This window comes from Ipomoea triloba, chromosome 10 (genome assembly GCF_003576645.1).
Source record: "Ipomoea triloba cultivar NCNSP0323 chromosome 10, ASM357664v1".
Lineage (NCBI taxonomy): Eukaryota > Viridiplantae > Streptophyta > Magnoliopsida > Solanales > Convolvulaceae > Ipomoea > Ipomoea triloba.
The window spans coordinates 10375085-10400530 of NC_044925.1; the positions used below are offsets into that span (position 1 = coordinate 10375085).

The window sequence follows — 25446 nt, forward strand, 5'->3', positions numbered from 1 at the left end:
AAAATAATGGGAAAATATGTATTTCATTTGTTTTTATTCTCCAAAAAAAGTATTGCTTATATGTGAGAATCAAAATAAATGAGAAAAAACAACCACCATTTACATATATTATACTCCGTAATTATAATTTTTAACCTAATCCTAGCAATAGAATTAAGACTTACATGCATATAATTTATTATTACTAAATTTGTGTTAAATTTAAAATTATACTTATAATATTTGTAAATAGTGTCTTTTTCTTATTTTACTCTTATTTTTAAGAGCCCAAAAACATATTTAAACTTGAAGGAAAAATGTCATTTTTAAAAGAATTGAGAGAACAAATATAAATACATGAATAATTTAAGAGGAAAAAACACTATAACATATAATTAAGGGGAAAAGTATAATTTTTTCTATAAAATATCAGACATTGAGAACGCGCCAGCAAGGCCATCTCCAAGGCCCTTCGTCTCCGAAGACAAAAATTCAAAAACCCTCAAGCTTTGGCGACAATTAGCAGTTGATGCGACTTAGAAACGCATATGGATTTTGTGGGGTATGGAATGGAATTAATCACACAAAAAGCAGTAGAATCCAGACAGGATTACACGGATTTCAAACTCAACATTGTACAACCACGCATAAATGAGCAGGAATCCGCACATAAACCGTGCGTTATTGCTGAACTTCAATTTAGCATTTCTTTATCCGGATTTACATTTGTTGGATTTTGGGTGTCTGGGTCCTCTTTTCGAGTGAAGTACAATTTGGGTTCTCTAGTTCTAGGGTTTTCAGTCTTGATTGAGGGGAGGGTTCTGTTGGCTGAGACTGATGGCTTCTGCTGCTGCTGCTGCTGCACCTCTTCCATCACAAAAGGAGCTTGAGGAGATGCTCATTCAGTCTGGAATTGAGCTCCTCTCTACACCTCCTTCATCCACTGCCGAGCTTCTCAGCCTCCTTGAAGTACACTTTTTCTCTTTTCTTTTGCATATAAAGGTTCAATTATGCTTGGATTGATTTTCATTGATGGGATTTCTTCACCAGGCAAATGATTATAAAATTTTAGGGTCTCTTTTCCTTTTTTTTTCCTCTTCCTGAAAGGATCAATTCTATGTTGTTGTTCCATCTACGTTTTATTTAGAAACGTTTATGCTTTCATCTCTAGTTAATTCATATCCGTTTTTGGGAACTGACATGTTGAATTACACACACAAAACTACAGTCCTCATCTGGACATTATATGTTTAATACTGTTGTTTTAACTCTTTTGTTGCATTGCATTTTCTTTTAGAAACTTGAATCAGAACTGAAGAGCATAGGGCAAGACCCTTCAGTGTCGACGAGAAATGTACTTGAGCCAATTAAAAAAGTGCTGATTGAAGGGAAACTTCTAAGATATTCTGATAAAATCAATGAGGTTTCTGTTGCATCTTGTATTTGTGAAATTATGAGAATATCTGCACCCGTTCTACCCTATGATAATACAGAAATGGAGGTATTTAATGCTTTTTATATGTTCAAAACCTAGGCCAGTTTGCAAACAATTTTAGTACGGAGTAGTTATTTATTTATTATTTCTTTCTACCTGAGCATTCTAACATATATCATATGTGTGCATCTATGTTTACAAAGTATCATCTTTTGGTTCTCAGGTCGTTTTCCATCAGATTATAGCATCACTTGAAAAGTTACATTACGTTGATAGTAACTGCTATAGTAAGGCTCTGAGAGTTCTTGAAGCCGTTGCTAAGTACAAGTTGTGTGTGAGGCTATTGGATTTTGACTATGTGTTAGCTGTTAATGTTTTCCAACTGTTTCTCAAAATCATCAGGTATTTTCTAGATGTTCATATCATATAGCATATAATTTTGATATTTTCACCAAGTCAGTTTCCTTCCTTGGATGCTTACACACTATAATATAATATTCTGCTACATTGTACATTTGTACTCTTTAATGAGTCTAGAATTGACCCTTCACTTTTGATCAAGCGTCAATCATACCGATGCTGTATTAAGAGACATGGTAGACATCATGTCTCAGCTCATAGAAGAAAGGGATGAGGTCTCTCTTGATTTTCAAGTGTCCATTCTTGATAGCCTCAGAAAGAGAACTCTGGTAATAATCAGTTAGCAAATATTGATGCTATCTCCAAACATTTTTTTCAATTATTTGATTAACTCGGTATGTTTTTATCTAGGCTACTGCACCTTGTTCAACGCTATTGGGAAAAGAAGTCTTGGAAAAGTGTCATGCCAGACTGAAGCCTTGTCTTTTACAATTAATGACAGATATGAACATGAATTTGGATGATTATTGCAATGTACTTGGCTCAGTATTGCATGGAGTTCCTGAGGGAGAAAACATGGTATCTATGTGTTTGCGTATTTTTCATAAAACTTGTTGACTTCCTACTGTAGTATTTCCTTTGAAGATGTTTATAGATTAAGATAATTTGGGTGTGTTCAACATACGTTCTTGGATAGAATGAGCAGTTGGAAGCTATAGAAGGCTTGAAGCTAGGTGAAGGGAGTAGACATTAACTAGGTTAGGATTGGTCGAGTTGGGTTGAGGTTTTGTTCTCAAGCTTCAAAACTTTGTTATCTATTATCTGTTGTCAGCGTAAGGTTTAGTAGTAAATAGATGCATTAATTTTAGGTAAAATTGCATTTTTGGTCCTTCAGTTATAGCCATGGTACAAACTTAGTCCCCTTGTTATATGCGTGACCATCTTTATCCCCTAAGTTATGCACAAAGTGGCAATTTTAGTCCCTCGGAGACTATTTCTACCACCAATTTGTCATGTGATAAATTGGCTGATTTGGGCCTTCAAGGACTAAAATTTCCACTCCATGCATAACTTAGGGGTTAAAGATTGTCACGCATATAACCCAAGACAGTCTATACCACGAGTATAGCTGGAGGACCAAAAATGTAATTTTCCCTTAATTTTAAAATCATAGAAACATTTGTCCTTAAAGAAGAAGTCTTTAATACTGTCTAGATTTAAATCATAGGCATCTGATCTGCTTGTTTTATGCTGTCACTTTCCATTCTACATTGAGATATGATGAATATTATATTCTTCTGTGTTTGTGGGAGGGGGTTTCCTTCTAATTAGATAACAATCTAATTTTTCATTTTTTCATGAATGATCAGGTGGAAAATGTTGGTTCTGTACCACCTGTAGAAGGAACATCTGCTCTTCAACTTCCTCAGGTGCCACTACTGGATGCCACTCCAACAATGAATAACAACAGTAACCTGGAACCTGGAACTTGGAGCTCATTGGACATTAATGCAACTTCAGTTGTGTTAGCTTTGCCAGCTGTAACTGGAAAGCAGTCTATTCCTGATGTGTTAGCCCCCAGCAGCACAAAGACTAACATCAATCATGTAAGTCCTTGCAAAAGGGGCCAACCAAGGAAGAATCAGACAGATCTCACCGTGAGAAGGAGATCTGAAAGGATTAGGTCTGCCGAGAGACAGATCTCACCAAGAAAGCAGTCTATTCCTGATGTGTTAGCCCCCAACAGCACAAAGACTAATATCAATTATGGAAGTCCTTGCAAAAGGGGCCTACCAAGGAAGAATCAGACAGATCTCACCGTGAGAAGGAGATCTGAAAGGATTAGGTCTGCCGAGAGAAAAAGTAAAGAAAAGGTACTACTGTAATGGTGCTTGCAGATTCTCTAGATTTCTGGTTAGAGTAATCTTTGTGATTCTATCTATTCAGTTTGCTAATAATTATATTTCTGCATTGCCTTAACCCATATCTAATTGGTTTGCATCTCTTTATTGAATTCTATTAAAACTTAAATTTCCATCTGCCTCTTTCTCTTCTATCTCTAATTAGTACCATATTAGTGGTTTAGGATATCTTAGTGCTAAATCCTGTCCTCAATTAATGTACTCCAATAAAATAAAAAATTAGAAACTTAGTATCATATTCTCCTTCTTGCAACTAGTGCACCCCTAGACATATGTTGAACTTGGGGGTATCTCAGCAGTAAATCCTTTCCACCATAAGTGTACCAAAAAAGAATGCATAAAAGGTAATACTATATTATTGCACTTTCATGCATGTTGACTACTCTCATGCTCTATTGGCAATTATAAATCAACTCCCAGTATGCCAATTTCTGCCCAATCCATTCTGAGATATTTCTCCTTTATTTATTTATTTATTTTTTTGTTAATAACTCACTAAATCTCTTTACTTAGAGGCCAAATGTTGAACTACATGCACAAAGCCGAGCCCAGGAGAGCAGGTTCTAAGTAGAGGGCATATCCTTCTTGTATGTAGATTAACAAGAGCTAGGGAAAAGCCCCAAAGGTTTATTATAATAGTTTAAAGCCTTAAAGCACATTAAAAATATGGTGGAATCATGTCTTTGTTTCCTCTATTTCAAGAGAGCATGCATTGATTCTTCATCACATTCATAGAAAGATTTTAAACATCTGTATCATGTATTGGCTTTATATCGTATCTTCCTTTAATTTTAATGTGCTAAGTTGCTTTCTGTTACTGTACTGTTGTAGGTCATATACACTGATGATGATGTAGAAATCTTGAATCTCAGACGTTAACGGTGGGAATTGCTTAAAGAGGTTCCAGTCAAAGAAGTGAGTTAAATTCCCACATTGTATATTATCTAGTTAGCAAGCTATGGTTTCTTGAAGAGGTTTCAGTCAAAGAAGTGAGTTAAATTCCCACATTGTATATTATCTAGTTGGCAAGCTATGGTTTCTTGAAGAGGTTCCAGTCAAAGAAGTTAGTTAAATTCCCACATTGTATATTATCTAGTTAGCAAGCTATGGTTTCTTGAAGAGGTTCCAGTCAAAGAAGTGAGTTAAATTCCCACATTGTATATTATCTAGTTAGCAAGCTATGGTTTCTTGAAGAGGTTCTAGTCAAACAAGTGAGCTAAATTCCCACACTGTATATTATCTAGTTAGCAAGCTATGATTTTATTGGTTACTCAACTGCCTCTTTGGAACATAACTTGGATGCAATTTACAGGGGCGTGTAACTAACTGACTTAGCTTTCTGATGGAATAAAGATGAAGAGGAAGGGAAATGAGCATGAAATAAAAGGAAAGGACAGAATGCAATACAACAATACTATTCGGCATGGGATAAAGAAACTCTTAGACCTAGCTAATTCATAATAGGGAAAATTGTAATTTATGCCTTTTCATAATATGCTAATTATCAGTGTCACTTCTGAATTATTAGTGGTGTAAATGTTGCCCCTCAATTTTCAAAATGGTATATATATTGCCCCTCTCATAACAGACCTGTGGTTATCCGTTAGTGTGCACCGTTAAGTAAGGGTAAATAGGTAATTTTCTTTTCCCTTTCCTCTTTGTGTTCAACGCTGATGCTTGGAGAAGAGACTATAGAAGACAACTTGCTGCTGCGATTTTTTTCCTCTTGTCTTCGTCTATTATTCTCCTACCGCCGACAACCAGGTTTTTCCTTCTTTCTATTTTCTTCTTCTCTTCTCCTTAATTAATTGCGTTAAACAGCCCTAATTAATTATTGGAAGAATTGAATATATTTTAAGTTGGAAATTTTTGGGAATCAAAGATGTCAGGTGCTATTTTGGATTTGGGAAGCTGTGTTTGTGATCCATTTGTTGGCATTGTTTACTTTGTATGTTGATGAATATGTTGCAATATGGATGCTAGGAATTTTTAAATGTTTTCTGCTTGATGCATCTTTATTATATTGCAAAATGTGATGTTTGTGGTTCATGTGAATAGTTATTGGTGTAAATGAGAAAGGAGTTTGTGGAAAAGTAGCTGGATTGAACTGGCATCTATTTAACATTGAACAATTGAAGCAGCCATACTTTGATTAACAAATACTTGTCTTTTATTCTTAGGAAAAATTGTAATTTACTTAATGGAACAGGGGATTTTGCTTAAAGATATGTCTTGGGAAAGCCAAACTTTTCATGTTCATCAATAGAGGAGAAACGTTGTCATTGTGGTCTTCCTGCACCTGTCAAAATGTCATGGAGCTATGTGAATTTAGAAAAGAGATATCGAGCATCTCAAAGATATGGTGTAAGTAATTCTGATTGCAAATGTTCATCTTTAGATAATTATGAATAAACCCCTAAATAAAGTGTATTGGGAATAATTGCAGGGGCATGGAAGTTGGTTTTTTTTTTTTTTTCAGTGGTTAGATTTTGATGTGACTGAGCGAGTATCACAATTGATCAAAGGCCTACTTAAACGATTGGATAAGCTTCAGAATGAAATCTAGAAACTTGAATTGAGATGGATAAGGAGTTTTTTTTTTTTTTTTTGGAGGGGGGGGGGGGGGGGGGGGGAGACAAGAAAACCCGCAATTATTAATATTTGATGGTGTGTTGTTGTGCACTAAGTATTGAGTAAACTTAACTCTTGTGTAATAACTCGCAAACTACATAGGAAATATACAACTAAGAAGGTTTTGACAAAAATCAAATTCGTGACTTTCTAGTACGAGAGTCATGCTTTATCCATTCGCCCACCCCTTTTGAGTCAATTTCTTAATATTTAATTTTTAAAATGTAAAATAAAATTAAATAAAAATAATCTTTAATTATTTAGATAATCTATGCTCCCCTCACTTTGAGGTTGTTCTCATACTATCCCTGGTGAGACTCGATCCCGGATCATTATATTGTTCCCAAATTTCATCCTTGTGANGGGGGGGGGGGGGGGGGTTAAGTGTAGGATTAATACTTCCTTTAATTTGGAAAGGGATATTGGAATCTGTTGTTTCAAGTGATGCTGTTTACAGTTGAAATAAGTGTTATTTGTATTTTGTATGAACTTATGGGCTGTTTGGTTCACGGAATAGGTAGGGAATGGCATAGCATTCCCAGTAATAACCTATTCCGTTGTTTGGTTCGCATTTGTATTCCCAATGAGCTATTACCCTTGCAAGGATAATAGCTATTACTAGGGCCTCCCTGGTATTAACCTATTCCTGAGAGCTCAGGAATAGGTATTTTATTACTATTATTTTTTTTACCCTTATTTAAACCTAAAATTTTTTACGCTCATTTTTTTACAGATTGAATTCTATCGCATCACCTCTCTGTCATCGCACGCATCTCACCTTCGCTATTGCAGATTGAATTCTTCTTCTAAGGTATTTTTCTAATCTTCTTTATTTGTACGAATTATTATTTACCCTTGTTAAACCTAATTTTTTTACGCTCAGTTTTCCAAACTTCATCGCATCCAACTTTCTCTCTGTCATCGCACATATCTCCTTCTGCCATTGCAAATTGAGATTCTTCTTCGAGGTATTCTTCTCACCTTTTCTTGTTTTATAAATTTTATATATATATATATATATATTTTTTTTTTTTTTTTTTTTTGAAAATTTAAAATATATATAATCATTGTTGCGGCTGCGGCGTGATGCCGCAGCAGTATTACTGTTGCGGCTGTGACGGTGTGCCACAGCCGCAGCAGTATTATTGTTGCGGCTGTGACGGTGTGCCACAGCCGCAGCAGTATTATTGTTGCGGCTGTAACGGTGTGCCACAACCGCAGCAGTATATATAACATATATATATATACTGCTGCGACTGCGGCACCGCGCCGCAGCCCGTCGCAGGTTTTATATATATACAGTATATATAAATTGATTATATATATTTCAATACTAGGGTTTGTGATTTATATATGCGTTGTTTTGATATTTTTTTATTCTAATTTGTATGTGTTTTTGATATATTATTTGTGAATCATTGTTATAGTTTTGAGTATTGTAAGGTTTATATTTAATTTGCAGTTATGGCTCGCTTGCGTTTAATAACTCGTACTGAAAGAAGGAAAAGATGTGTAGCTGTGTTGCGTATATGGTTGGATATATGTTCTTCTGTGACTTCATTATTTATAATGATAATGTATATTTTGAAAATTTTGTGTTCTAATAAAAAACGAATGAAATCTTATATTATTAATGTTTTAGGGTCTCGAGAATATATGTTACGAACAGTCTATTCTTGTGATGAAAAATGCATATCTCAACTTAGGATGAATCGACATGCTTTTGTAAAGTTATGTACAATGTCACAAACTGTAGGAAGAGTAAGGCCAACAAGAAATATGCTTGTTGATGAGCAAGTAGCAATATTTTTACATATTATTGCTCATCATATAAAAAATAGGATCATTCAAAATAATTTTCAAAGGTCAGGTGAAACTATTAGTCGATACTTTAATGTAGTATTAAATGCTGTATTGAAACTCCGGAATCATTTATTCAAAGATCCTGAACCAGTTCTAGCTACATCAACAGATCATATATGGAAATGGTTTAAGGTACTTAAACCTATCCCCTATATCATGATTTATAACAAATAACTACTGAATATATATTTAATAATATAAACCCTAATGGGCTTATCTATAAACGGGCTTTAGGGTTTAACAACTACCATAAAAGCTAAGCCACATATTGAGAGTAGAATTAAAACTTTGGAAAAAGAATGGGGCATTATTCATGATATGGTGCAAGGTAAAGACACTAGTGGGTTCGGTTGGAATGAGCACTGGCACATGGTTTATGCTGAAGATGCAATTTGAGATTCATACTTAATTGTAAGTATTTACCATTTGTTTTACTTATATTTATTTTTATTAATGTATACGTACTAATAATTTACTTTATATGTTTATTGTAGAGCCATAAAGAAGCTACACCTTTTAGATCAAGAAGCTTTAGGTTTTATAATGAGTTATTTACAATATATTCTAAAGATCGTGCAACTGGAAAAGATGCACAGACAGCGGATGATGTAGTTGAAGAAATACAAGCTGAAAAACAACATGATATAAGAGTTGATACAGATGATAGTGCATTTGTTGGTTTGGATGATTTTGATTTCATGAGTACACAGGTTGAGCCACAAAATGATGGAAAAAAAAAGAAGTAATTGAAGTAAGAGAAAAAGGACTAATGATGAAGCTATCGAGATATGTGCTGAGAGTATGCTTAATGCTGCGAAGCTAATAAGCAATACAATGTCAGAAGTTGGTAAGAACTTGTCTGATGGCCTTCAATATGATCGTGATATGGATATGTTTCAGAAGCTTGATCGTGTATTACAAGAGGTCGATGGTTTGACTTTAGATGAAATGGACCTTGTTTCGTTAAAGCTCACTGATCATCCTAATAAAGTCGCTTTTTTCCTCAGTCTTGATCCTGATCGAAGACTATAGTGGATCAGAAGATTTCTTGCTGGCCATTAATCATTATTCATATTTATATTTTATGTTCTTGCTGGCCATTAATCATTATTCATATTTATATTTTATGAACATTGCTACTATCATTGAATTGTTTTCAGTATTTTGTTTTAACATTGCTACTATCATTGAATTGTTTTCAGTATTTTGTTTTAAAAAACTTATGTTATTCTTCTTCTGAATATTAATAAATGTTCTTACAATATATTGATTAGCAGTTGATTATGAAAATTATTTGAATTTTAATTCATACATAAATTCCATCATGTATAAACATTCTTGAATAACTGATGATCCAAATCTAACGTAGTTTTAAGTCACATAAGTCAAAACTCAAAAGGATTCAATAATGAATCGTCTTCAAAGAATATTAGATTCCATTATACATAATAATAATAATAATAATAATAATAATAATAATAATAATAATAATAAAATTTTGTACAAGGGCATTTATGTCTTTTAAATATATATTCCATTTCTATTTCTTCTGCGAACCAAACGCTGGAATACAATTACCAAGTGTATTTCTTCCGCGAACCAAACGCTGATATACAATTCATATTCTATTCCTTACATATTCCATTCTCTATGGAATAGTATTCCTATTCCCTTAAAATTAATTCCGTGAATCAAACATGCTGTTATGGCTACAAAAAAAGAGACAAGATCAAAATGAAACTGTACTAGGTGATGGTGTATGTTATTTTGTATATTAATGAGAATGAAGTTGTTTATGGTGATTTGCAGATTATTATTTCTTTTTAATAACCCGATGCCCATTAGTTTAGAAATTTGATTATTGGTATATGCCATGTATAATGCTAAAAAAAAATCATTGTTTTAAACTGGAATATAAAAGACAAGTACAAAAGCAAAAAGCCACAAAAGTCCAAAAGCCCAAAACCACAATTGTTAACATATTCTTGTGGAATGCACCTTCTTCCTAATGTTTGCAATGTTATGGCTAGAAGGGATAGTTGTGGACAGTATAAAAACATTTTAGTTTATACTCCCTCTGTCCCATTTTATGTGTCGGGTTCGGTTAACGAGACTCGACTGAAGTTATTTTTAATTTATTTTTTCATAATATTAAATTTAGTATTAATATACAAAATTTATATATTTACAAACTACAATAAAAGTACTATTAAACACAAAAAATTAAATTTAAAAATAAGTAAAAAATAATAAAGAAAATAAACAAAGAAGAACGATTGATTTGACCAATGAATAGTAAGTATAGTAAGTAGTTAGCTAGCTACGCAGTTAGTATAGCAGCTACCCAAGTCCTATCCAGCAATTCCTAACATCCACTTCGTCATGCTCATCAACCAAGTATCTTAACTATGGCATAACAGTTAGGAACGCACTATACTATCATGCTTACTCACAACAATTATAAGCAATGATTAACGCACATAAAGATACACAAATATTGATCAAAGCATTCTAAAATCGGGAGATTTCGCGAAATACAGATGATGAGGTGCCCCTTTCTGACGCTGCCTGGTCTCCAGCTCCGCTTCAGAAGCTCACACTTAGACTCAGTTGAACAAGCTGTTTAGGTCAGTCTTAGCAAACTTAGGTTGACTCGAACTTGGGCTTTGAAAATCGAATTCTCTGAATTTCAATCCTAGACCTACAAACGAGACCACACAACCTAGGCTTCGACCTGATTCCCAAAAGGTTCAACATAGGCTCTGATACCACTTTGTAACACCCCGGACCTACCTTCCCGTACATCCAGGGCATTACCGCCACACCTAGAGAGAGAGTTCTATCATTTAGCGATAAACCTCACTCTAGGTGCACAGGCTAAAGGAAACTCTTCTAACCACAACAACCACCCAACAGATACTTAAGCACTTTTATACATATCAGCTGAAAAACTTAATTAAGCAAAATATACATTCTTGCAGTTATATATACATGAGATTGCCCCTCGGGCCAAAATACCGATCAAGGTTCAACTACGACCCAACTAGTCATGCCTAACCATCACTAAGGCTACAAAAAGTATGTACACAAAAACAAGAACTCCCAAGAACTCGACGTCTAGTCAATCATAGAGTACACGGGGCCGGTGAACTCTCCCCAGACCAGGTGCCACTCCCCCTCGTACCAGGTAATATGGTCCAAAAACCGAGAGGTGGTTATGACCATCGACCACTCCTCCCAATAGTCCCGAGGGCTAGGGTCCCAAGGGTGAGGGTAGTGCACTATGAACTCAAGGGATTCGCTACCATTTAAAGGCTCTATGGGGTAAAAGCCATAAGGAGCCTGGACCTCATCCATAACAGGGCAAGAAACAAAAGGGGCCAACGGAGCTACAAGAGTATCTGGGTTGACGGGAGCTACAGGAGCATAACCAGGTGTGTATGGGTCTTCACCCTCCATCATCTGTATGTACACGTCGTAATCCATGCCTTCACAAACATACTCTGGTGAACTTTCGGAATTCACCGGGCTACAGGAACTGACACTAGATTGCATCTGTTAGAAACCCAGTGAAGTGTAGTTAGCGCGACGGCTAAGTAAGGATATCCGCGGGTTATTCAAAACTAAATAAAGGTTTTGTAAAAATTGTTACATAGAAAACCCTATACCTTACTCATCTGCAAAGATTCTTCCTACAACAGTTATAAATAGCAACTTGCATACACTATGAGCAAAATTCAATAACGTCTCATATCATTTTCCCTCTTGACAAGGTCATTTGGTAATCATTTACATACCCAATAATATATTGTTAAACAATTAAGCATACTAGTAAGAAGTAGAAAACATAAATCACACATCTTGCTTGTAATCACCTTAGTAGAAAAACCTTTCCCTCATAATGAAATTCTCATCACTTTCCACTCTTCAAAGAGAGAGATCACCCACAACCTTTGGGTACTTAAATACTTGTCACATCTTTCTTCCCGTAGCTACGGCGTAACTACATTCACATTTCAAAATTTCACTTAGTCCTAGATAGAAAGTGTGAGGCCTTTGGAGTTCTTTCTCGACTTTTGACCATTTGGATCGTTGAACTCGGGTTCAGTGGTCATCGCCCGGTCTAATACTGATCCCCTGGACTTATAGGAGCGTTGGAATGATTCCTAGCTAGCCTCACTAGGTTCATAAGAACGACACCTACCCGAACATAGAGTGACTATACTTAAGTGTGCACACCCCCGTAGGAGTACCTTTTCCTTCCGGGTGATATAGTACTCGACGAATAGACTTCGCCCACAGTATGATTGATCATACACATAACTACCATGCGGGATAGGCATTTTAAGCTCATATTTATCCCGTAGGTTAACAAGATCCTTCACCACTTTTACTAGCACTAAGGTTTGAAAACAATTTTCTACTCTTTCCCTTTCTTGCATTGAAAATATTTTAGACATACTTGGGTCCATTCCAATACTCGGTAATTAATTCTCCCTTTAACCCAATTCAAAAATTCTCCTTTTCTTTGCAAAACACTTGGATAATTCACTAACAACCTTTCACAATGGTAATTCAAGTGTAACAATTCTACACTTTCAACCCCACATCTTTCACATAAGTCTCATATTTGACACATACATCTCAATGCATATAACATATACACTTCCCAACCTCAACATAGGCATAACACGTAACATATATTTATTCTTTACAAGCACATAATGCTACTTCCTTATACTATTTATAAGTTCACCCATATGTAACACTACCTACATAACACATATGCCTAACTACATAGTATTATTCTTCTTACTAACAACATATCTAATTATGGTTTATACATACCATATACTATACACAAAATGTGACATTTTACCATGTATATATACATATATATATATATATATATATATATATTTTCGGCACACACACACACCTATATCTATATATATATACACGACACACACACACTTACCTACATACACCCACACGTCACACACATATATATATATATACATAGATACATAATTTCTCTTCTTTCTAGTATATATATTCCTATCATATTCTTGTTACACAACTAAGGCAAAATCTTCACATAACACATAGGTTTTCATGTTCACAAGTTAACCACAAACCATAACATAGCTATCAATTATCTAGTTTCAACAACCTCAACCAATTAAAGGGATTCCTTACCTCAACCGGGTTTCTAATTTCGTAGAAGATCCTTGGAGTTGATTTTCCCCAATTTCACCTTAAAACCCTAAAATTCCATCAACAACATAACACATGATTTTAAGAAATCTTAACTTAGATTCATGTTCTAGGATGGAAAATAAAACTATCTACCGAATAAAATTGGAGTTTTACCGAATATTTTGAGACTTGTGTGGAAATCTTGGCTATGGAGTGTTGAAGCTTGAAGAAGAAGATGAAGATCCCACTCTACTCCCTCCCTCTCTCTATTTTCGGCCACAATGAAGAAGAAGGGAAAAAAATTGCTTAAATATTTACCCACTTGGTTGACTAGTCTTCTCCCAACACATGGTGGATAATTGTGACAAGTGTCACCTCTCTATGGTTTGATCTTAGAAATATCTTAGCTTAGACTGATCGGGATTAAATCAGATGAATTCTCGGTAGAAACTAATTTAATTCAAATAATTTTCGAAACCAAAAATTTATTCCAGACTGAAACTTAAAATTGGGCTAGGTTCGGTACACCGCGAAATTTCGCGATGTACGATCAAAAATAAATTTTTGCTGTTATGGGCTAATTTAATTAAATAGAAAATTCAAGAATAATAGTATGGTGTCTAATAATTCATTTCCTAGGATAATCGGGTCCAAATACCAGCTCCTAAAATTCTTACGGTTCGTGATCGGGACGTGGATCGCAGCTTATTAATAACTAGTCTCACTTATAAAAATCCTTCTGAAGTATCGAGAGATCGTCTCATAAATGTCATAGCCTAAAACAAATATTTTTCGAACCCTAAACTTATCGGAATAGACGAGGGGTTACAAGTCACTAGACTTGTCTTTGGCCTCTTTTACCAACTTTATTATCTTGTGATAAATCTTTAAAGGATGTGTCTTCATGTTGTCTCTATTTTGTTGCATCCTCACCATTAGGTATACCTTAATATTTTCACACATCGTCATAATTCCATTGTCCCTGAACTGTAAGATTGAGCTATTCCATGATTCACACAGGTTGTTTAATAGAATATCACAATTTGGAAAAGAGCTAAAGAAAGCCCTGTTGTAATGGTGTGGTTCCCTCGCAGAAACCTAATCAGCTGCTTTGGGATTAAGTTTTCTCAACTCTTCCATTCTAGTCAAGTATTCAGGTACAATAGTGGCTCTACAAGTTGCCAACAATTGTTGCTTTAATAATTGTCCTGAGAATTCATCTTTAACAAAATTAGAATGCATATGTCTCACACAAAACCTATGTTCTACTCCTGACAGTTGCTCCTCACAGTAGGCAACAAACCTTTTTGCTTGTCTGAGATGATGGTCCAAGAATTAAAATTTTCAAATCTTAGTTTAACAATTCTAAAAGCCATGCTCATATCTCTTCAAGTTTCCCTTCTACAATGGCAAATACAATTGGGAACATTGCATTATTCGCATCAACACCGACTCCAGTTAACTAATTTAATACCTAAGCCTTTCAAAACTTAGCTTTACTATATAAAAAAATATATTATAAGCCTTTGTCTTTGATATTTTTAGGCTAATTTAGTATTTATTTTGTTAAATTAAAAATTTTGGCATGTTTAATCTAGTATGTAATCTAATTCTAAAGTTTATTATTAATTAATTGAGTATATGCTTACAACATCTTTAGTTCATGGAATGAATTTTGAAAGAATATGAATGTTATTTCATAAGGAATGTAATAAATAAGGAATAAACTCTATTCCATTGTTTGATTTACTCAATGAATAGACTTCAGAAATTGTATTACACTGTTTCATTACTTTAATACATATTAATGGAATAAGTATTCAACAGCCATAAAAATCATTTATATTAAATGTTATATATATGTGTGCGCAAATAACAACAATAACAAGTATTATTATTGTGCCCGTGGGGATTGATTTTTGCTTTTTGTTTTCCGGGGCTCCGCCCTTCCTTTTATAAAAAAAAAACAAGAATTATTATTATTATTGTTAGTAAAATGAATTGGCATATATATATATATGCGGCCACATTTGAACAAGTTTCTATATATATATATATATATATACACACACATATATTAGTTCTTTAATTGGCATATGAAAGAATATGAATGTTATTTCATAAGGAATGTAATAAATAAGGAATAAACTCTATTCCATTGTTTGATTTACTCAATGAATAGACTTCAGAAATTGTATTACACTGTTTCATTAATTTAAGAAATATTAATGGAATAAGTATTCAAAAGACATAAAAATCATTTATATTAAATGTTATATATATGTGTGCGCAAATAACAACAATAACAAGTATTATTATTGTGCCCGTGGGGATTGATTTTTGCTTTTTGTTTTCCGGGGCTCCGCCCTTCCTTTTATAAAAAAAAAACAAGAATTATTATTATTATTGTTAGTAAAATGAATTGGCATATATATATATATGCGGCCACATTTGAACAAGTTTCTATATATATATATATATATATATACACACACATATATTAGTTCTTTAATTGGCATATGAAAGAATATGAATGTTATTTCATAAGGAATGTAATAAATAAGGAATAAACTCTATTCCATTGTTTGATTTACTCAATGAATAGACTTCAGAAATTGTATTACACTGTTTCATTAATTTAAGAAATATTAATGGAATAAGTATTCAAAAGACATAAAAATCATTTATATTAAATGTTATATATATGTGTGCGCAAATAACAACAATAACAAGTATTATTATTGTGCCCGTGGGGATTGATTTTTGCTTTTTGTTTTCCGGGGCTCCGCCCTTCCTTTTATAAAAAAAAAACAAGAATTATTATTATTATTGTTAGTAAAATGAATTGGCATATATATATATATGCGGCCACATTTGAACAAGTTTCTATATATATATATATATATATATACACACACATATATTAGTTCTTTAATTGGCATATGAAAGAATATGAATGTTATTTCATAAGGAATGTAATAAATAAGGAATAAACTCTATTCCATTGTTTGATTTACTCAATGAATAGACTTCAGAAATTGTATTACACTGTTTCATTAATTTAAGAAATATTAATGGAATAAGTATTCAAAAGACATAAAAATCATTTATATTAAATGTTATATATATGTGTGCGCAAATAACAACAATAACAAGTATTATTATTGTGCCCGTGGGGATTGATTTTTGCTTTTTGTTTTCCGGGGCTCCGCCCTTCCTTTTATAAAAAAAAAAAACAAGAATTATTATTATTATTGTTAGTAAAATGAATTGGCATATATATATATATGCGGCCACATTTGAACAAGTTTCTATATATATATATATATATATATATACACACACATATATTAGTTCTTTAATTGGCATATAATCAAACAAATAGTGTATGCATGCCTATTAATGTGAAATTATGTGGAGTAAAGAAACAAAAGAGGAAAAGGAATACAATGATGCATTGGACGACGTGTGAAGAAAATGAAATACATGCATGGAACGTGTGTAACTGTGTAAGTGTGGAAAATGGGAAAATGGAGTATATGAACGTGTAATCATGTGAAAGTGGAAGCAAAAAATTAGGGGAATTAATGCATGCAAAATGTGAAGGTGTGGTGTCGCAAACAACGTGACCTCAATAGAAATAGTCGTCAGTATGATGTACAAATTGAAGTTTCAGAAATACAAAGACAAATATACATTTAAGAAGGTGTTGCGAAAAAATTTCAATACAAGGAAAGATTGATGTACTATCTGGAGAAATAAACTTCACTTTATATTAGTACAAGCTGTATTAAAATTCATGTTGGTTACAGTTTGTTTAGTTGGCAGAGGTAGTTCAAACTGTACTTGTAAACTTTTTCATAAATTTATTTTATGAGGTTAATGTTTAAATAGGTGGTAGACCTAGTTTTGTAATTCGTTGAACCTTGTAATTGTAAACACCAGTGGGTTGATCTTAAGTGGAAAAGTTTTCGAGCATGGCCCCGCAGATTAGGAGGTGTTCTCCAACTGCGTTATCAAATTCAGCTGTGTACTTACTTTGACACTTCCTTCATATCTGCATTACAAAATTTCAATTGGTATCAGAACAGTGTTGTTTAATTTGCTAACGAGATCCTAGGGATACTCGAATGTTGTTTTGCAGAATGGAAGAGGGTGCCTCAATTTCACGATCACCATTATAGAAAGGAGTAAGCAACTATGCTTATTAGAAGGCCAGGATGAAAGCATTTATAAAATCTTTGGATGAAGAATGTTGGGATGCCGTTGAAAATACTTGGACTCCACCCATGATGACGGTCAAGAATGAATAAAGGAAAAAACCCCTTAGCCAATGGACAACGAACGAAATGAAACAATCATCAGCAAACAATAGAGCCATGAATGCTATTCACAATGCATTTGGACCAGATCAAATGGAACCCTACCATATATATATATATATATATATATATATATATATATATATATATATATATATATATATATATTTATTTATTTATTTATTTATTTACATGAATGTTATTTTATTCTTGATCTATTCGATATTTTTATGAACCAATATTTATGTTTCTAATTCAATATTTAATTGCCTATGGCTATAAGACATTAGATGCCAACTTAAGATTACTTGCCAGCTGCCATTTGCCAAATAGTATTATCATTGTATATTTGTATGTATCCCTGTGCATCGGACAGGTTTGGGCGGTTCGGATATTCGAACCGCCCACCCGATCGGTTTTCGAATTGTCAATTTTAACTCCTATCCTTTTATTTTACACAGGTAATTTTGCGGATATTGGCAATTCAAATTTTGGACGGTTCGGGTTATTCGTATTCGGATTTTGGTTGACTTCGGGTTCACAAAAAAATATAAAATAAAAAAACTAAAACAATAAACTTAAGTACTTAATATAAAACTTGTACATATTCTGTAATCTTAATAATATCATTATCATTAATGGCAAATTACAAATAATCCAAAAAGCAATAGCCATAATAATATTATCACATTAAATAGGAGACTAAATATAGAAAAACAATAGTTAAAACCACTAACTATAGAAACATTCTCGGATATAATTTTGAAACTTAATAAAATTTAATGTCCGAAAAATGCCAAGAATATAATAATGACCAAAATATTTTGGGTCATTTCCATTTTTGGTCCTACTGTTATTAGGGCATTGCCAATTTTAGTCCACTTCATTAATTTTTGCCACATTGCGGCCAGTCTTATTTAGTCCTTGCTACTTTTAGTCCACCGTTAAAATTTTTGTCAAATAACCGTCCAAAACATGGGTATTTTGGTCTTTTCATCCTTTGATCATCTCCTTAACCCTTTGCAGTAGTTTTCCTTACACATTTTCATCCAATGAAGAGGTCCGACGAAAGCCATGGAGAGGTCCGACGAAAGCCATGGCTTTGTAATGTGGCTCACATGGCTTTCGCTGGACCTCTTCATTGGATGAAAGGAAAACCACTACAAAGAGTGAAGGAGATAACCAAAGCATGAAAAGACAAAAAATACCCATGTTTAGGACGACCATTTGACGAAAATTTTAACGGTAGATTAAAAGTGATAAGGACTAAATAAGACTGGCCGCAATGTGGCAAAAATTAATGAAGTGGACTAAAATTGGCAATGTCCCAATAACAATTGGATAAAAAATGGAAATGACTCAAAATATTTTCTTAACTGGAACATTGTCACATAAACTTAATTCGAAACAATTCAGGATTTATAACTGAATACCATATTAATATTAATGGTTTCATTAATTGAAATATTTGATGGTAATAATCAACATTATAACCACCATTAATATTTAATAATGACAACCAATGTATGGTAAGACACCTTCTTAATGTTCCCATTTTTGTAAAGATAAAATATGTGACTAGTCCAAATTAGCGTTTAACTTAAGGCTTGGTTAGGATTTTTAAGGCACATAATAGAGAGAGAGAGAGTAACTGAAGTACATAATATTACCAAAACTGAATGGTGGAAACGGAATGGGTACGGTTTGGGTAAGGTTTATCCACCCTTAATGACAAAACTACCAAAGCTATATGCCGATGCATAATCGCAGTGGGAAAATTATGATCATAATTTAGTATTTTATCCTAATTAACCCTTTAAATATAACAAATTTGCCTGTGGGCTAAATTTCGTTATATAACGCAGAGTTAACTACAAGGTTTCTTGCCTAAACTTTAAATAGGGTTGACCTAAGGATAAGGCTTTAAATATGGTAGTACTATGAAGAGTTTTATATACTTTATGTGCTTTGAAATCCTCCAAAAGAAGTGGAGTATTGACTGAAAGAGTAAGAATATACATAATCTATTCTTAAAGGCACTAAAGTCACCTAAAAGGTACTAAATCATGCATAATAAGCAATTAATTCAGTCCTAAAAAAGGCTCTAAATTCAATATTAATGAACATGCTTTTCTAAAGGCATAATTATAACAATCAAATAATATAATTAGTGCAATAAAAAAACATATATAGCATGCTCAGATTATGTGTATTACGAACTCAAACTCCACAATTAAATATTTAAATTGTAACACTGAATACAATTTAAATCGAATATTCAATATTAAAATTAAAATTCAAACAAATTAAAACTTAATAATTTGTTCAAAATTGAATAATAATTTAATTATGAATTTAATACCACAATGAAGGAAAAAATTAAATGGCATTAATATTCCAAATCATGCAATTACCATACATTTACTACATGTCATAAATAATATGCAATATTAATTAAGGTAATATTAATATGACAATATTAAACCAAATAATTACCCTTTACCAAAATTAATATGTATAATATTACTATATATTTACCATTTGCCAAAAATAATATATAATATTAATCAAGGTGACATTAAGATGGCAATATTTAAATCACATAATTACCATGTACAAAGATTAATATGTAATTAAGTATTAAATAAGGCAAACAAATATTAATGATAAATAAAGAAAATTGGAAGATTAAAGAATTTTCATTATCCTCACGCAATTTCCAACCAAATATATGATGAATAAAGGAAAATTGCAAAAACACTTTAATAGGAAATGTACCAGGAAGCAGGAAAACTGCATCAACTTTCCAAAGTAGCATCTTTGTTTCCAAAGTGCCGTTCTCCGTTTGTTGCAGCAACCACCATCACTAGTCATCGTGTCTAGCCGTTGTTCGCGACACCTCCGCGCACCAGAGGAATTGTGCAGAGACGCAGCAGCTGCAGTCCGGAGTCTATATCACCTGAAAGAGGATGGGGAGGCAGCAGATCGAGGCACCGGCCGACTGGGAATCCAAAGCCATCGCCGGCTCCACGTCCCTCCTCGCCGCAGCGCTAGGACCGCCGACACTCTGGGTTCGCTGATGCCGTGATCGCCGACGCTGCCCACTGCTTGTGGCTCTAAGGCTGCCGTCGTTTTCCGTTCATCCATGGACGGTGAAGCGCCGATCACAAGCCCAGAGTGCCCCACGACGCTGCCGCTACGTCATAGCAAGTGGACACTGCTCCGTCCAAAGTCCAGCAACGGTAAGCTCCCATAATCGATAACAGAAGAGCAGCGCAAATTCCAAAAATTCTTCCAACCGCAGTTGAAATAATATTACGGCAACAAAATTTGGTTAATAATTCATAAAAGCAAACACGATAATATTCGAAATATGCATAAAGTTCTCAAAATAACAAAAAAATTCTAAGAAACATATTTCGACATTAATTTCAACCAGTCACAAAAAACATAATATCAGAGTCCAAAAGAAATTAAAATTGTGCTTAATGCGAAAAAATAATAATTTTTAGCAGTCTAAATATTAAACTTTAACAGTCCAAAAATCATATACAAAACACTTAATGCATATGAAAACTTAATATTGTTTTAGGCAAACAATCATCCAGGTAATAATCAGACAGAGATTATAAAGGCTCTTGATACCAAATGTAAGAATAATAATACTGTCTAAACTCTAAACATATACAGAATGAATCTACGAGTAACCTAACATCGTAATAGCGGAAGCATAGATCGTGTTGATCTCCAGCCATAGTTGATGCCTTGTTGTGTTGCCTGTGTTAGTCGTTTTGTCTCACACTTGACTCAGTACCCTAGATGGTGTACTGGTATTTTCTGAGCAGTGTGAGTACCATGTCTGTAGGTGTTATATAATTGTCAGTCATGCATCCCATCAATGCAGGCTTATATAGACATATGGTGGATTGGACTAAACCTAGATGTCCAGTCCAACCTATAGCTTAATGGGCCTAGTCAACTTGCACCACATTATTAAGACCCACAATATATAATATATATTGTATTAGGGAAAAGTCTTACAAAAAGGCCATCTTTGATATTCTGGTTTTATTTTAATATTTGTTAAGATTAAAATAATTGCTTTGTCTACCACAGCCATTTTTTTATTTGAAAAAAGAAAAGAAGGAAGGGAAAGAAATAATAAGTGAATATAAACTTCTCCTTTTTCCCTCGATAAAATTTAACATTATACCTTTTTTATATTTTATTTTCTTTGTTCATTTATTAATGTTTGTTTTTCTCAGTCTAGTGGAAGTGGCGAAATGAACTATATGCTGCAGTTATAGATGATAAATGTGTGACTTGTGGCGAAATGAAATCTGAACATAATATTGACTTATACAAGTATTTAGTTGTGATACATTGGCAAGACACTGGACAAATAATTTTATTTTATTTTTATAAAGTTCCAAACGCAGATGGTCGTTTTTATACATAAAAACAATACAATCTCTGTCCAGAACTCCCCAGTTCCGGACGCAGATGTTCTATTTAACAAAAAATAAAAATACCATATGCGTCCGTGGCATATGCGACCGGAGTTTTCAGGACGCAAATGGTCCAAAACTCCGAACGCAGATGATGCTTTTTGTACTAGTGACATTTCGTTACTTTTGCCTTGTTCTACTTTTCCATTTTAGTGCTTTTATTTTTAGGAATTGTAGTTTCTTTCATTTGTTATATTGTTACACTTTATAAGTGTTAGTTTAATGTTGTGGTTTGATGTTGATATCGTTAGCTTGCTTGGGTTTTAGCTTGTTTTCTATTTTGCATTTCAGTTGGGCTAAAGACGTTTAATGTGACGCTCTTGTTGAGATTATCTTGAGCTATCTTTAGCACTTATATTCTTTGCATTGATTGATAGCTTGCTTGAGGACAAGCAAGAATAAAGTGTGGAAACTTGTGATAAGTGCTAAAGATGTAAACTTTTATTGGTCATTAAGGGGTTCTGTTGTGCTTAATTGGAGTCCTTTGTGGTTGATTGATGATGGAAATGCTTAAAAATGTGCTAATGTGTTGCAAAGCCCTACAAAGGTGTATACTTTAGTGTTTTTGAAGGTTCGGAGCATAAAGGATGGCATATGGGCTTGAAACGCAGCATCCGGGATGAAGTGCAATGAAGATACGCGTCCACGAAGTGTCCACCATTGTGTAGGGATCGTGGATACAGAACAGAAAGTTCCACAACCCAATCCATTAGCATGGACTATGAACTTACCTGAAATTGTCTGACGTAGGAGGGGGTCGTACAAGCGTACGCCAGCTCGTACGCCTCCCAGGGAAAACAAAGCTATAAATTGGCCATTGGCGGGATTTTGCTTCATACATCTTCTAGTTTATTTTGTAATTTCCAGAGCTTTAGATTAGATATTTTCTCTCTCTAGATTAGGTTAGATTCAACTAGCTACATTCCTATGCTTCAATTCCAAGTGTAAGAAGATATCTAGATTGGAGGAGAATTGACAACTCTCCTTGATTGTGGAGATCTTCCTTCCAATTTGTATATTTGAAGATTGCAATTGTGGATTGAAATTTGGTATTCATCTTCTACTTCATCTTCATTACATCTTCCATAAACGTTAGATTTGATTTCTACAATTGTTCTTTAATTACATGATGAATTGTAGCTAGAATACCTAGGAGTTGGATTTGATGATCTAGAGATTATGCATGTTTGATCTTTCAATGTTGAAGAGATAAGATTCTTGCAATTGCGTCTTGAATGCTTTTGTTGTGAATGATGATATGTGTTGATCCTTTCCTCATTGTCGGTAGATGAGTGAGGAGCTTGAGAGAGTGGAAGTAGCATGGTTTTGGTGCTTTCATGTAGTCTTGTTCTCATTTGCATTTCCTTGCTTTAAGTAAGGAATGAGGTGAAGACAATGTGTTTGATAAAATGCTTCTTAGGATCATGGTCACGGAACGGTGCTCCATACCAAGAAAATCTTAGTAGACCGATAGGTGAAGGACACTTATAAAGCCTCACGGAAGTTAGACATGATTTGCATTACATCAAGTCCACCATAGCCTAATGCATGCATAAGCTCAAGTGATTGAATCCAACTCCCCGTTTTACTTGCTTTCTTAATTGTTTCCATGCTTTCTTTACTTGCTTTGATAATTGCTTTCTTCATTGCTTTTATGCTTTCTTTATGCATTTGCTCTCTTACCTTCACATGCTCACACAAGTTCTCCTTTGCACCTAGTTATCTCTTGTTGAAACTCTCCCCTTGAAAGCATTGCACTTAATTAACTCCAATTTGTCATCCTTTGAGAACGACATCCGGGAGAATCTTCATTCTCCACCCATACTTTCCATCCACCGCTAACTACACTTTGACAGAATTTTAATTTCAAAAATATTTTATTAAGATAAGGTGGTTTAAAATATCGGGGTGTCACAACCAACTCTGCTTGTAACCTAGATAACTACGAAGCTTTCCTACTCATTCAGGACTCTTCAAGCTTGTTCCTTCAGCTTGTCTGGATGAAGAGCCTAGACCTTCCAACTCTACTTTGTAACCTGGATAATCCTTGAGTTCTTGTTTTTCAGTGGCCTAAGTAGATTGATTTTGGGTTTCTTCTTTCTCAGTCATTTTTTTACTTTCCTTTGAGGGCTTCTCTTGTAGCCACCTTCTCCTGATTTATGGCAGCATTTTGTTCCTAGCCGAACCATGCAAATTCCTATTCTATTTCCATTTGTCGAAAAACTTTCAACAAGTTTCTTGAAATTGATGGCTTTCCAAGTTTGCCAGTTGATGACTCTTGCAAGCTCAGTCAGCAAAATCTTCATCAACAAAGAATTCCTCAGGAATATCTTTTATCTCCATTTGTTGAGCCAATGCAGCATCAACTTCAATTTGCCTTGCAGACAGGTCTAATGTCGCTTGATTAGTAGTAGACTCAACTTCTTGAGCCTCATCTTCGTTCACTGCTCTCGCTATCCCTCCAATCACCTCTATATGGTAGTCAAGTGGTTGTAGTGATGTTATAGGTCAGGCCGAGCCATGACCGAGCTCGTAGAGGACCCAAGGCTAGTTTCTAGGTCGAGCGCGAAGATAAAATGAATGTGGTAAAAAGATCAACCAAGGCCCCGTACTCGGTACTTTGGTAGCCAAATGGTTTTGGCAATCCACTAAGCCAAGTCGAGTAGGGGCTGAGCCCCTAAAGACACGAGGTTGAGCTCAGCAAAGCCTTAGGCTGAGCCAAGTACTCGCCAAACTCGCAGGAGAACTCAAGGGCGACCTCAAGGCCTTAGGTCGAGTCAAGAACTCGACTGGCCTCATTATGGGCTCGAGATCGGCCTTGAGGTCGATCACCAAGAAGATAACCAGAATGCAACATCCGAGCTAACTTTGTATGGGTATAGAGGATGGCCTTGGGATACCCAAGCCGACTACTAAGGGAGAGAAAGAACAACCCAATGGCAGGTATAAAAGGGAAAACATAAAGGCAAAAGACAAAGGGAACAATTAATCAAGTGAGGAAAAGGAAATGTTATTCAAGTTCGACAAAATACATCAACAAGGAAATGAAAGTTAGCTAAAACTAGTCTAAGCCTCCGGGGGAGGTCAGCTGCGAGCAACTCGGCGTGGCCCTCCTCTTCCTTAGTCATCCATGCAAGGTCAGTCTCGTCCCCTTGGACGTGGATGTGCTGTAGTGGCAATGGGTTCAAAGTGGGTCTTCGGTGAGAAGCACTAGGAGGCCATCATCA

General features: G+C 34.4%; 1 protein-coding gene across 4 annotated transcripts; it reads left to right on the forward strand.

Moving 5' to 3' along the window:
• Positions 1-446: 446 nt before the first annotated feature.
• LOC116031601 lies at positions 447-7974 on the forward strand. 4 transcript variants are annotated; one of them, XM_031273839.1, is made up of 12 exons: positions 447-948; positions 1277-1480; positions 1638-1816; positions 1977-2103; positions 2186-2353; positions 3145-3648; positions 4528-4907; positions 5009-5460; positions 5906-6060; positions 7061-7138; positions 7211-7295; positions 7790-7974. In XM_031273839.1, exons 1-7 carry the CDS (start codon positions 817-819, stop codon positions 4573-4575), a joined length of 1362 nt encoding a protein of 453 aa, XP_031129699.1. In that variant the 5' UTR covers positions 447-816; the 3' UTR covers positions 4576-4907; positions 5009-5460; positions 5906-6060; positions 7061-7138; positions 7211-7295; positions 7790-7974. The 4 variants fall into 4 exon arrangements, with proteins under 4 accessions (XP_031129699.1, XP_031129700.1, XP_031129701.1 ...); XM_031273840.1 differs by having other exon boundaries at positions 4528-4833; XM_031273841.1 differs by having other exon boundaries at positions 4528-4685.
• Positions 7975-25446: the final 17472 nt, after the last annotated feature.